The sequence below is a fragment of the Orcinus orca genome, chromosome 6 (genome assembly GCF_937001465.1).
Source record: "Orcinus orca chromosome 6, mOrcOrc1.1, whole genome shotgun sequence".
Taxonomy (NCBI): Eukaryota; Metazoa; Chordata; class Mammalia; order Artiodactyla; family Delphinidae; genus Orcinus; species Orcinus orca.
Window position 1 is genome coordinate 65252632 of NC_064564.1, and position 14869 is coordinate 65267500.

At 38.2% G+C, this 14869-nt stretch overlaps 1 protein-coding gene across 9 annotated transcripts in view; it reads left to right on the forward strand.

The window, feature by feature from the left end:
- PLGRKT (plasminogen receptor with a C-terminal lysine) overlaps positions 1 to 14300 on the forward strand; it is a 62242-nt gene extending 47942 nt beyond the window's left edge. For 7 of the 9 annotated variants that reach the window (XM_033404391.2, XM_004279109.4, XM_033404389.1 and 4 more), the window contains 3 exons: positions 9641 to 9771; positions 10344 to 10453; positions 13899 to 14300. In XM_033404391.2, coding sequence (XP_033260282.1) covers positions 9641 to 9771; positions 10344 to 10453; positions 13899 to 14020 — 363 coding nt within the window. In that variant the 3' untranslated portion in view covers positions 14021 to 14300. Of the gene's footprint in view, positions 1 to 528; positions 1540 to 7557; positions 9283 to 9640; positions 9772 to 10343; positions 10454 to 13898 lie in introns of those variants that run through there. The other 2 variants (XM_033404395.2, XM_049711336.1) reach the window with 2 other exon arrangements.
- Positions 14301 to 14869: the final 569 nt, after the last annotated feature.

A 14869-nucleotide genomic window follows, 5' to 3' on the forward strand; every position in this document is an offset into this window, starting at 1 on the left:
ATATATAATGCTAAAACGTTTTTTCTTCTCTCTTTGATAAATATAAAGATGGAATATATTATTATAAAATGATTTATAAAGTCTTTGCATCTGAATAGAGTTATTCCTTACCAAGTGGCTCAGATGTTTCTGAACAGTTCTTGAGAGCGGAACATGAAAAACCTCACTAAGACACAGGAATAATTGTGTGGTCAGGCAGCTATATCACCACAAAGCATCATCATTTTTGTTAATGATTTAAAATAAACGCATGCTGTTACTTCTGATGCTGAAAGGCTACTCTGTCCCACTTCTATTTTTTAAACATCTTTATTGAGTAATTCACATACTCTAAAACTGTAGGGGTACACGTTGTGTGGGTACAATTCAATGATTTTTAGTATTTTTATAGAGTTGTACAACCATCACCATAATCCAGTTTTAGAACATTTCCATCATCCCCAAAAGTTCACTTGTGCTCAAGTATAGTAAATCTTTGATCCCAACTCCAGACCCAGGAAATCATTAATCTACTTTTTGTCTCCATAGATTTGCCTTTTCTGGACATTTCACAGAAGTGGAATCATACAATTTGTGGTCTTTTGTGTCTGGCTTCTTTCCTTAGCATAATATTTTTGGGGTTCATCCATGTTGTGGGATGTTTCTCCTCCAAGGGACTTTTCAAATCAGTTTGTCAAGCAAATTTTTAAAAAATTCCTGTCAACCAGGTGGAAAGTCCTTTGTTCAACAATGCTTTTAATCCCTCTTATTTCTTGCTTTGGCTTCCTCATCTTCTGAAGCATTTTAGAAGAATTATTTTATATTACTTATGAATGTAAGAAAAGCACATCAAAGTACAGAAATACTTTTTTATTGGATTAAAAAGAACCTCTAGGGGCTTCCCTGGTGGCGCAGTGGTTGAGAGTCCGCCTGCCAATGCAGGGGACACGGGTTCATGCCCCGGTCCGGGAAGATCCCACATGCTGCGGAGCGGCTGGGCCCGTGAGCCATGGCCGCTGAGCCTGCGCATCCGGAGCCTGTGCTCCGCAACGGGAGAGGCCACAACAGTGAGAGGCCCGCGTACCGAAAAAAAAAAAGAACCTCTAGTTTTGGGGATTCCATGGATACTGAAATGTAGGGTCAGAAGCACACACAACTCATTGAGAAGATAGAAGTGAAACTAGTTAAAGAATGTTCTACATGGTCACAGTTGTATTCATTGGGGTTTAGTTTTGTCTTTTTGTTTTACTTCTCTTTTGCCTTGGCTTGTATTCTGAAAATAAGTACTTTATTAATTTCCTGGCTATTATTATAAAAGGTGTTAAGTAGTATTACTAAGAAGTAAAAGAAACACCCAGGATGTACGAGAGCTACAGGCACTGGCAAGTTACTTAATCATTCTTACCACCAGTTTTCTCATCTGGAAAAATGGGATATTAGTGACACCTGCCAAACATACTGTTATAAAGAGTAAATGACTCAATAACCATTAGCCTTTAAGGATACTATGTTCATTTCTGTGGAAACTTTGTCTTTTTCTCCTGAAACGTATTTTTACCTCCCTAGGCTTCAAGATTTACAGAAGTGTATTTCTGATTGACACTATGTAGACTGCTGCTGCTTTTCCCATACAAGCCTGCTCTCCCTCAACAACTACAGGCATGTTAAAAAAAGATGCTCTAATTCCTTTTTAGTCTGATAAAAAAACAAAAAATCCCACCAGGAAGGTACTGTTATTATCCCCACTTTACAGATGAGAAAACAGGCTGTTTAGACATGCCGTGACTCACCTAAGGTCACAAGGCCAGGAAGAGTCAGATAGAGCCACATTTGGAAAACTGCAGGAAGTCCACCTGACCAAAGCTGAGAAGGGCTACAGTAGAAAATGAGGTGAGGCACAGATCTGGTCCAGAGGGCTCAGAAAGCTGAGTAGAGCATTTATACATGATGTAGCAGAAAACAGAAGTTTCAGAAGTTTTTGAGCAGGGGAATGACAGGAGCAGAACCTTTTATTTAATTTAAAATATTTTAAAATAATCTTGCAACCTTACGTCTATTTTCGAGGCAAATAATAGCAGCTAACTTTTATTGAATCTTTATTAAAGCTCTGCTCTAAGACCTTAACATGTATTTGCTCATTTAATCCTTACAACAACCTTTTAAGGTAGGCATTGTCATTTGCCCCGTTTTACAGATAAGAAAACTGAGGCACAGAGAGATGCAAGAACTTGCCAGAAGCTACACAGCTTGCAAGTGGTGGAGCCAGGCTTCAGTTTCAGGCAGTCTGGCTCCAGTGTCCATAGTATTAACTTCTGGGCCACAGTGCTTTTTTGTTAATAGATCTATACCACAGGCTAGACATATAAGGATAACATGGGGCCATTGCAGTACCCAAAGTCTAAGGTGATAGGGATTTGGATTTCAGGGGAGGCAGCAAGAATGGAGAAAAGGGGAGATTTCAGAGAAAAAGCTGGTGGTAGAATTTCTGGACTAACTAGATACATGGGGAGTTAAGAAGAGTGAGTTGAAGATGGAAACCAAAGTTTTTATTCCTCTGGGAGAATCATGGAGCTTCTGAGGAGTACAAGGAGCTGGCAGGGGGGCTGGTCTGGAGGAACTAACAGTCACAGTGCAGGGAGTGCTGAATTCAGTGTAGTACCAGGAACACAAGTCAGCCAGCTGCAGCTGGCAGCATTGCTCAGTGAGTTGATGGGGCTCCGGATAGAGATGTGGGCATCTTCAGCAAAGAGAAACTTTGAAGTCAGAAAACAGGTGAACTGTCCTAGAAAGAGAGAGGGAAGATAGTGAAGGAAAAAGGCTAGGTAACCATTGGGACAGGAGACAAGAGGAGAAAGCAAGACAGAGGGGCTAACACATTCCAATGCCTGCGGTGCAAAACTCCCTTTCAAATATGCCATCTTCTTTAGGAGAGCATCCCTGTAAGGTAACTATGTTGCTCCTAGAGATAGAGAAATTGGAGTCAAGACATTTAGGGGGCTTGTGCACAATCACATAGCAAGTTTGTGACAGAACTAGAATTTGAACCCAGTCCAAGTGACTCCAATGTCTGTCTCTTTCTATGAGCAAAAAGCTGTGGAAAGATGAACGTGCCTAGTCTGGGTAAGGATTGCTGGCTGTGGTCTAGGGGAAGACTGTCAGGACATGAAGCCCAAGAGGTAAATTGGAATAGGATTTTTAAAGGCCGTGTTATGTCTAGGAATTAAAGAACCAGTAAAATTTTTTAAGCAGGAAAGTAACATGAGATTGCTTTTGAGATAGGAATAGAAATGTAAATAAATATAGAGAGAGCCATATAAAAGATGGATTGGAGGGAGAAGAAACTAGGATAGAGACAGATTGGTGGTAATATAGTGCTTTTGTTGATGGGTAATGATGCTCTGAGCTGGAGCAGGTACAGCAGGAAGAAGGCTGGATTTAGAGGTGTGCAGAGACATCTAGGTAAGACTTGGCTGTCTATCTCCCCGTGGAGATGCTCAGAAGACAGTTGGAAACACAATATACCACTGAAAAGAGCTCCAGGGTAGAGATTTAGAATTCAGATGTCAACAGCAAGAAGTGGTAGCTGGATCCTGGAAAGTGATAATATCACCAGGAGCTGAGAAGACCAAGAGGAGATGGATGAGAAAAAAATTCTAGGGGAAAGTAAACAAATAAAGGATTTGAAGGACCTTCTCTGGAAAAGGTTCTAGTACCTCTGTGTTTTTAGGAGTTGCCTTTCCCCTTTGTATTTCATTTATGGAAGGGGAGCAGGTCTTGACTTTTCAGAACCTCCTTAGCTTCCTGTTCTGCCCTCACCTTGAGCACAGACACTAGTTTCCTTATAGAGCCACGGGCTGGCCTTGTTCTCTCCCAGGGCCCTTGGCCTGAGCCCCAAACACACACTTGCACAACAGCGTAGGAGAGGCCACATCTCAAGAAATGTTTAGAAATCAAGTCTCCAGGCCATGGTCATTATTTGGATGTGGTGGTTGCCCCCAATTCTCTGAGAAATTAGATATGACAACGAGGAGGAGGTCACAGGGGCCTTAGGAGGCTCACATTCAGAGAGTGCTGGTCACTGAAATCACTACAGGGATGGGGGCATAAAATCAGAGACAGTGTGTAGAGAGGCTCTTTTAAGGGGAATTAAACAGAGTAATTCAGGTCAGCCTGTACCCCCATAAATTTAGAGCTCATTACGCAGTGTCTTTTTAAAATTCTTGTATTAATTATAATAGAAGGCCAAAGGCTTTTCAGATGGTAACGACATACCCTGCCTGCTTTACTCCCATTTTCCACATTGACTTGATTACTGCCAGTGTACTGAGAGTAGACTGCAAGGTTGGGCCTTGGAACAGGCAGGCCTGGGTTTGAATCCTAGATCTGCCATTTGATAACTGAGGCCACAGGGAAAATCAGTCGAACTATGATCCTCAGTTTCCTCAACTGTAAACTGAGTCAATACATCCTCTGCTCAGCTTCCATTCCATCCAACTCCCTTATGGCAACAGAGGCTGGAAAGCCAGAGGCAGATTTCTCAGACTCTTGCAGCTGGGTTTCACATCTGACATGGTTCTGCCATCTAGGCACACCTGAAGGAAACCTGGGAGGTGGACATGGGCAGTATAAAGCTTCTAGAAGATGTTGGATCTTCTTGTAATCACTGTAGTGGAGCTGACATTTGGGAATGTGGAGGTGGAATTTCAGTATTTGGTTCTGAGCATCTATGACAGAAGGCAGTAGCTGTGGGGTTCCCATAGGAGAGTCCCCTGTTCTGGCTGAGCATTTCTCCTTGCTATGTTATTCCTGATAGTATAGGACACAAACTAACTTCCATGGCTCCCCTAGAAATTCTTAACCTGCCAAATACCTTGCAATAAGTCCCATTCTGTTTAAATTACTAATTGGAGTGGATTCCATTATCTTTAACTCATAGACCAGCCTCATAGGGTTTTGCAGGAAAGTCAATATATGTAAATTAAGTACAGTGCTTAGCACCTGGTGAACCACATTATTATTTCTATCAGTGTATCAGCTGCCACAATAAAGTAGAAGTAAGCATCTTACACTACCTTAATGATTTTCTAATTTTATTTTTGAAGCATATTTTGTTTCTAAGATTTTTTGTTCTAAGTATTATAGAATAGAGGTCTTAGCTTTGTGCACAGCTAGGATTGACATAGAGGAACGTTAATTATCAAAGTAAGAAATATGTACTCTTTAAAATGAGGAAATCCAGGATAAAAGAAAATATGCTTATTATCATTTTTTACTTAAGTTCTGGAATTGTCTTCAACTTCAGTTAATAGCATTTATAATGTACCAGACACTGTTAGCAGCTATGTCTTTACAGAATTTTAGATAACGGACGAGAACGTCATTGATCTTTCGTTCTTTCCCAGGCTCTACTCATCTTGTCAGCATCTTCTGATCTTGCTGGAGAAAGTCCATATATTTTAGAATCCATAAGTAATATAAAGGGCTTTTGCTAAACTGGAATTCTTAGTTTTTACATAGGGTGACCTTATTGTTTACAAACATCTGAGAATAAGAGTGGATTTAATTGTGCTGTAATCTTTATTGGAAGGTATGTAACAAGATGCTGTAACCAAAGCTTTTAAGCTTCTGAATAATACTTCAATTTTTTTACTTTCATAAGTCATTGATTAAACAATGGACTTATTTTTAAATCTATTTATTTATTTATTTATTTTTGGCTGTGTTGGGTCCTCGTCTCTGTGCGAGGGCTTTCTCTAGTTGCGGCGACCTGGGGCCACTCTTCATCGCAGTGCGCAGGCCTCTCTTGTTGCAGAGCACAGGCTCCAGACACGCAGGCTCAGTAGTTGTGGCTCACGGGCCTACTTGCTCCGCAGCATGTGGGACCTTCCCAGACCAGGGTTCGAATCCGTGTCCCCTGCATTGGCAGGCAGACTCTCAACCACTGCGCCACCAGGGAAGCCCTGGATTTATTTTTAAAAAGCTTCAATTTGTTATTCATTTCCCGTTCCAGATTCTTCCCAAACTACTTACTGGATGTTGAACATTTAAAACATCTGTAGAGCAAGTTAAACTTAAATGCCACTTGTCACAGCTTTCATTATGGTTGCTTTATTTTAATGATCTTTATGGTTTGTTTACCTGAAATTCTGATTTTGCTTTTAGTTTAGAAGGTATCAATAATGTCTCTGTTAATTTAAAAAAGGCATAGACAAATATAAAATATTCATTCCCGATAAAACAAAATCTCTTTTGTGACAAAACATGCAGAAAAGCTTTTTGGCATTGTCCAGTTAAGCAAATAAAAAGACATCTTTTCTATTACATGTGAATATATTATGCATAAGTTAAAAGACTGTTGGAAACTAAAAACACAGAAGTATATGGATTTTTTTCAAGGTTGGCCTAATTATTTCTCAAAAATAGGAAAGGCTCTAATTAATAAAAAATTAAAACTACAATGAAGATAATTTATAGGACAATGTCATTGCCTTTTTTGTGCTGTGAAAATGTTTTATGTGTCCACATGAAATTTAATCATTTTAAGATTGTATTAAAGGGAAACGTATTAAATGGTCTGTGGATTTTTACATAGTTGCCCCTTCTGAGACTCAAAAGATTGACAAATTACTGAGGTCAGTAATATTGTGGCTGCCCTTAATATTTTTTAAACAAAAAAATCTGAAGAGTTAAAATACACAAGAAAGAGTGGATGTAACAGTTTTATGAAGGTGGTCAGAATGTGGTTTCTCCTACTATGAACAATGATTTTTTTTTTAAAGAAACGCTATGATGATTTTTTAAATTAATTCATTTATTATTTACTTTTGGCTGCGTTGGGTTTTTGCTGCTGCGCGCAGGCTTTCTCTAGTTGCAGCGAGTGGGGGCTACTCTTGGTTGCAGTGCGCGGGCTTCGCATTGCGGTGGCTTCTCTTGTTGCAGAGCACGGGCTCTAGGTGTGTGAGCTTCAGGCTCTAGGCACGCAGGCTTCAGTAGTTGTGGCACGCGGGCTCAGTAGTTGTGGCTTGCGGGCTCTAGAGCACAGGCTCAGTAATTGTGGTGCACGGGCTTAGTTGCTCTTGTGGCATGTGGGATCTTCCTGGACCTGGGATCGAACCCATGTCCCCTGCATTGGAAGGCGGATTCTTAACCACTGCGCCCTGAACAATAATTTTTAATAAGCTAGCTCCCTTTTATTATATTCTCTTTAAAATTAATTGTGGCTCTGTAATTGTTAAACTAGTACCAGCTAAGCCTATAAAATCATCTTAGTCTGAAGTCATAATGAGGAACATTTTAATTTCAAATTGTCCTATAAAGCAGTATCAAAAGTAACAGAGAGGGCTTCCCTGGTGGCGCAGTGGTTGAGAGTCCGCCTGCCAATGCAGGGGACATGGGTTCGTGCGCCGGTCTGAGAAGATCCCACATGCCGCGGAGCGGCTGGGCCCGTGAGCCATGGCCGCTGAGCCTGCGCGTCCGGAGCCTGTGCTCCGCAACGGGAGAGGCCACAACAGTGAGAGGCCTGCGTACCGCAAAAAAAAAAAAAAAAAAAAAAAAGTAACAGAGATAGGAAAATAATTATTATAAAAAGGTGTAAAATTCTTTTAAAATAGGATAAAGAATTTTATATTTATGATTTGGGTTAAAGACTGTTACAGAAACTTACTGTACATGTTCTCTTTTGCTCTTGTTATTAGCGTCAATATTTGGGGAAGAAGGGTGAAAATGAATGTACATTTAGTTAAATAATGCCTATTACTGGTAAATTAATAATTACATTAATGTAATTATCCCTTTATGGCTATTGAAAAAGTTTGGTGATAAAATTTATTAATTAATTTGAATTTTAAAATGTATTTGGACTTAGACCTGTGACTTTAAATACAATTTTATAAAGTATGTGGTAATTAATAAAGTTTTAATTGATAATTAGCATTATAGCTCAATGATGTCCTTCATCAGGATTTTTTGCCCATGAAAGAGAGGGTCTGCATGGATTTTTTTCAACTCTAGACTTAGTTTATTGCAGATACAGTCTAGCTGATTTTCACAGTTTCTCTGATATATGGAGATGATTGCTTCTATTCTTATTGGTAGAGAGTAGAGACCTAGAATATAAGATTTGTTTATAACCATTTAAAAAAATAAACTTAAATTTTAGAATAGTTTCAGATTTATAGATAAGTAAAGTTAGGGTATTCAGAGTTTCTGAATAGCCTTAGTTTTTACCCAAGTGTCTATTATTGGGTTCCTGGGCCCTAGGCTTTGGTGACTCTCTGGTAAGCCACATGCTTTCAATTATCAGCTACCTTCTATGACCCTATCCAGGTTGACCTGGGAACCTTGCAGACTTTATCCACAACCCTTGGCAACTGAGGGAGACTGGGGTGGCCTCTCTCAGGCCTTCTTCTATAAGCCTAGATCTGCTCTGCAACCATTTCTGCTTTACTTTACTTTTATTCTTTTTTTTTTTTTTTTTCTTTTTTTTTTTTTTGCGGTACGTGAGCCTCTCACTGTTGTGGCCTCTCCCGTTGCGGAGCACAGGCTCCGGGCGCGCAGGCTCAGCGGCCATGGCTCACGGGCCCAGCCGCTCCGCGGCGTGTGGGATCTTCCCGGACCGGGGCACAAACCCGTGTCCCCTGCATCGGCAGGCGGACAGATGCCCCTTCCCAGAATTCTTGACAGGAGGCAGAACTACAAGTGCTCTCTGTCTGAGGATTCTCAAATTCAAAATCCATCACATCCCCTGGGGCTTCAACCCCCACGAGGGGTCACGGAACCAAGCCCCAACTTTTTTCATAAAATCTCATTCTCCTCTTCCAGTCCCTTCCCACAGGAGAAAGAAGGCATGGAAGGAAAATTGAGTCACATTATTACTCATTCCTCTCACACTATGGTTTATATGCTTGCTATCCTCTAGGCTTTGCTAATGATACACAGTGCCAAGATTTGAGAATTTAAAAAGAGCTCTTTTCTCTCTCAAGAATCTAACTCTTTCAAAATAATGGGCTTGGGCTTTCAGACTGTTGCTTCTCCTATGTATTTTCTAAAAAATCCATTCAGAAATACAGTCTCCTGTGTTCTGCGCTGTATCTGCTTTCTGTTCTAAGGCAGTGAAAGGCACTGACTAAAGTGGTGAAGGACTTGAGGCAACAAGAAAAATGTGGCAAAGAAAAATCTCTATTGATATCTCAAAATAATACCCCTCTACCATCATATTATGATGCAATATGGACCCAATACTTCAAATGAATTTCAGTGTGGAGTTGGATGGTTTTGGAAGACAAAATGATTTCAGTGCAAACGGTAATTAAGGCCAATAAAGTGTTTCTGTATTTAAAGGCACATAGATATTTTTCTCACATTTCATATAGTAAGCTGAACATATATTTTGGGCTTGGATAAACGTTCCAGACTACATGCATACAAGAGCTGAAGAAGAATATCATACTTATTCCATATATATTCCAGATTTCACTGCCAAGATTACAGTTGGGGATAGCAGTCCAGAAGGACTTTAGTCAAAGTCTCTTGAGATTAAAAAAAGAAAAAACATGAATTAAAGCTACTGAAGAAAGAAAATCCACTAGAAAAGCAGATTATTAACTCTGTGCTCGGATTCAAAAGATGAATAACCACACTTTGTCTTTTGTTTTGTCCTCAGCTGGAAAGGCAGCTAATGATGCAGAATGAAACGAGAGAAAGACAAATGGCTATGCAGATTGCTTGGTCTCGGGAATTCCTCAAATATTTTGGAACTTTTTTTGGCATTGCAGCCGTCTCTTTAACAGCTGGGTATATTTGCTACTTACTTTAAAATTTTCTTCTACTTCTTTTTGTCTCTGCCATGATCATATTATTAAGTTGGCCAAGATAGGACTTTGATCCAAATAGTACACGTATAGGCGAACAAAGTAACACTGATAGCTTAGTCCTTGGCGGTAACTCTGTAGAACCAGGATAGTAATAGTTAATTCTTCCTTTAGTTTCTTAGATTTCTTCTGTACTTTTCTCCATTTTATAAGTAAGAGAGAGGACTGACTTTGCACCAAGACAGAAGGAAGTCTCTACAAATTCATCTCCACAGTCCCTAAGGGATAGATATCAATACTTAAATATTTTTAAAATGAGTAATCTGAGCCTCAACATCAAATAAAGATGAACAAATCATAGACCCTACCCAAGAACTGCAGAATCTGCTGAGGGATTATGGGTAAGCAAATCCTATTTCCATAGAAGAATTAAGTAACTTCTGAAATGGAGGATATTCTTCCCAAAAGCAGATAAATTATTTCCTTTCATCAAGTACAAAGATATTTATTTACAGGTTATTCCTTGATATTCATTCTTTTTTGTTCTTGAATCAGAGCAATTAAAAAGAAGAAGCCTGCCTTCCTCTTCCCTATCGTTCCATTAGGCTTTGTCCTTGCCTACCAGTATGACATGGGCTACGGGACCCTTATACAAAGAATGAAAGGTAAGTCTTTGATAAGTCTTAGACCAGAGTCTCAATTTCTGATTCATTTTCTGGTTCCAGGATCCACTCCTCACACCCCCTTGACTTATGAAAATTCTGACAAGACTCTCCCTGAGCTACCAATGACCGATATTTCTGCCCCCTCTCACATAGTGGTATGCTGGAGTCACCTCATACCAGCTCACAAGAACCAACCGTCAAATGTTCAGGAATTTTGTAAGCTGGTTGTTAAACACAGTCATTATTAAAAATTAAATTATATAAACTAACACAACATTGTAAATCAGCTATATGCCAATAAAATTTTTTTAAAAATTATATAAACTTACAATTAAATAAATTACAGAAAATACATAATATTAAATTATATTAAAAACAATAATAATCAGAACTTAGTTTCTAATTATTTTACAAATATCTGTACTCTTAAGTTATGTATATCTATTCTTTTAAGTTATGTATATCTACTGTATCTGTATGGTGGCAATGCAGATACAATATATAGACACAATAAAATACAGATACAACTCTGACTTCAGTGACATCCCATTGGTATGTCAGCTTGAAGGTGGTCATGGTGGGAGTATTTACACCATGGAAATCTACAAATACCAAATCAAGGCTTGACTTAACTATTTTGTTGATTGTCTAGATCAGGGGCTGACAAACTATGGTCTGCAGGATGGCCACCTATTTTTGAAAATAAAGTTTTATTGGAACACAGACATACCCATTCATTTCTGCTTTTCCATTTCCATGACAGAGCCGAGTCACTGCAACAGATATGCAAGTCCCCACAAGCCTAAAATATTTACTATCTGGCCCTTTAAGAAAGTCTGCCAACCCGTGGTCTAGACTTAAGAAAATGATGAAGAAAATGTTAATGATGTATATTAGTCTTAAAAGTGTGTTGTGTCCATATCCATTATGTTGTGAATAGCATAAAAAATTCAGGGAATGTCTTAATATTTAAAAACTGTTATCTGATTCAACAAAGTCCACAATATCACTGTTTCACTTTTGTCCTACTCATTAACGTAAATGAAAACACCGACCATCATTCATGTTGAAATTATACTTTCTCATCAACTGCTTAGGTGAGCTATGGATAAAAGAGTTCAGCAAAAATCAATAAAAACATTCTTTGAGGATCAATTTGCTATATAGAATTTATGATAAAGGGTACTGTACATGTTATTATCATTTATAAATTGTATGCTACATATATTTCATAGAAGTAAAATTTATAATAAACTTATGTACATAATAAACTTACATACATTTGTTTTTGTTCTGGAAAGCTGGTTGTTAAATTTTCACCAGTACCATACTGCTCCCACTGAACTCTGGCTTTTATTGCCCTAGAAAATAGCACTGCTGCCACAGATGCCATTCCTGTCCCAAGAAGACAGAGTTTCCCATTAGTCTAGGATATCCATGTCTTCCAAATTCCCACCACTACACACCTCTCATGAGGATCCCTATTTCCCTAATCCTCAAGCCTTCAACACAGAGCATGCTGGAAACAGTGCTTTCCCAAGCCTTCATTTTTGCCATCCTGTTCTCTCCTGGGCTATAGGCGCATCACTATCCCTGAGGCTCTGTGGGGACTGGTTTAGTATGGGAAAGGAGAAGGTGCAGGTATTGGGAGTAGGCAGTAGAACTTTTCATGCACAGACTTAGGGAAATGGAGGAATTATATGTTCTTAAAAATTCCCATTTGAAAATAGAAGTACATTTTCCACATAGAAACTATGTTAAAATGTCCTTTGGGGTCAGACATTATTGGTATCATAGTTCAGCTATATTGTGGGCTAAACAGTGTTTTGCTGATGGCCTAGAAATTTATTTATAGCATATATTACTGTGGGAAAATGTATTCTGAGTTCTAAAACACTGATCTACAAATTAACTTTTGGAGTACAATTCCATTTTAAGCTGGAAACTAACTGTACAAAACTGATTTACTTATGTTAAAACTCATTTCAATAACCTGCTCAGGTTCATGTTACTCATTTGCTTAAGAATTCATTAGTCTGAGCTCAACTATGTCTCACTGTTTATAAGAACATTAGAGTTCTCAGTCCCTCATAAAAGTTAGTATGTAGTATTAAGAAATCTCAACTCTATTATACAGCATTCACTTGAATGTATTACTAATGGAGGGCAAATTTATTTTCTAGGAATATTTTGATTGTATAATTGGGAAGTAATTTTATTACAGGTCCATCAGAGTCTATAGAATATAAAAATTTAACTTCCAAGGAATGTTGTGGAAATTTCCTGTTTAAAAAAAATAAAATAAAACTTTAGAATCCACCAGGAAATTTACCATATTAAAAAGTTTAGTTTATAATATATAGCCCTGTTAACTAGAGATGACCCCAAGATATATACTTCCTGTTTAATTGACTTTATTATCAACCATTCTGTAAACATATACTAAGAATCTGCCATATGGAAGGCACTCTCTCATGGAAACATCTAGTCTGTCCATCAATAGCCTGCCCAATTACATACAATTTTATAATGATTTTTACTTACTATTTAAGATTGAGAAAAAAAAATGTTTGCAGATTGTTGGAATGCTGTGATAATTTGCAAATTGTAGCCTGGCTGTTGGGTTTGGAGTATAAATTAATTGTGCATTAAAAGAGGAATACTTCAAGAAAACAACTGCCTTTATTCCCAAGGAAAGTTTATGGAATGTCAACAACATATATTATAGTTTTTCAGAATTTCGCTAGTCTTCAACAATAAAAGTTGGCAAATGTCACTGTGCCCAAGAAATTACTAGCTATTATTTAAGAGGAATTGTTTATAAAAATGTGTATATGTGTGTGTATGTATGTATATATGGACTAAAGAACATTTAATATTATTTGGGGTATTTATAAGTAGTTTCAAGTCAAAGATTAGCTTTCCTGAAAAATTAGAGTTTTTTAGTAAACTTTATTTTCTTCTCACATCACTTATGATATAATAAGGGGCAACAAGAAGAACGATATGGGGTTTCACCACCTTAAACCCCTCCTAACACAACTAATAGTTATCCTAACACAACTAATAGTATTCTTTATAACTAAAGAATACCAAGTACTATTTTTTTTTCCTTGAAGGAAAGTCAGGATGTTTTCATCCTGACTTTCCTTCAAGGAAAAAAAAATAGTACTTGGTATTCTTTCTCTTCTACATTTTAAAATGCTGTCTTCTGTCAAAGTCTCTGGCATCTGATTTATCTCTTTATGAATCTTCAGAATTCATTACTGTGTTTCCTTTGGGAGGTCACTTCACTGGGGACAGTGGGTGAAATATGTAACTGTGAGATCTGGGGGCATGCCTCCACACAGTGTTACAGCATGTCAGTGGAACACAACAAGTAGGTCTTCTCACAAAATGCTGATGACCCCTTTGTCACCTTGCACATTTCTGTACTTTATTTAAGGTGAAGCTGAGAACATACTGGAAACAGAAAAGAGTAAGTTGCAGCTGCCAAAAGGAATGATCACTTTTGAAAACCTTGAAAAGGCAAGAAGGGAACAGAGTAAATTCTTCATAGACAAATGAAATCATGTTTACCCACCAAATCTCAAAATACAGAATTGTTGACTTGAATCATGGCCTTTACAATTTTTTAAATGCTTGAGATTTTGATATAATGGTTTTTATTTTAAAATAATAAAATTTAAGATGAACTTTGTTAAATTATTTTAAAATAAAATGTATAACATTCAACACAAAATCATGGAGGTACTCTACTTTCAGATTTCCTCTATATGTGTGTGTATCACAAACATCTAAATGTAAAATTAATAAACTATATTTTTTTGAGTTTCTGGAAGCAAAAGTTCTGTTGTTCTCATTTCTCTGTTGCACACACTTGCCCCATCACAGTAATCTCCCACAGATACTGCTTTTATTTGGATTTCTCAATTGTGTCCTGTCTCCACATGATAGAAAACAACTAATATTAATGATTAACATGTATATTGCACTTGCTATGGCCATTGTCTGATTGTTTTGCACATATTCTTGTAATTATCCCAACAATCCAATGAGGCAGGCATCATTTTTTTTTTAATAAATTTATTTATTTTTGGCTGCGTTGGGTCTTCATTGCTGTGCACGGACTTTCTCTAGTTGTGGTGAGCAGGGGCTACTCTTCGTTGTGGTGCATGGGCTTCTCATCGCAGTGGCTTCTCTTGTTGCGGAGCACAGGCTCTAGGCGTGCGGGCTTCAGTAGTTGTGGCATGAGGGCTCAGTAGTTTTGGCTTGTGGGCTCTAGAATGCAGGCTCAGTAGTTGTGGTGCATGGGCTTAGTTGCTCTGCAGCAATGTGGGATCTTCCCGGACCCGTGACCCCTGCATTGGCAGATTCTTAACCACTGTACCACCAGGGAAGCCCCCATCATTTTTT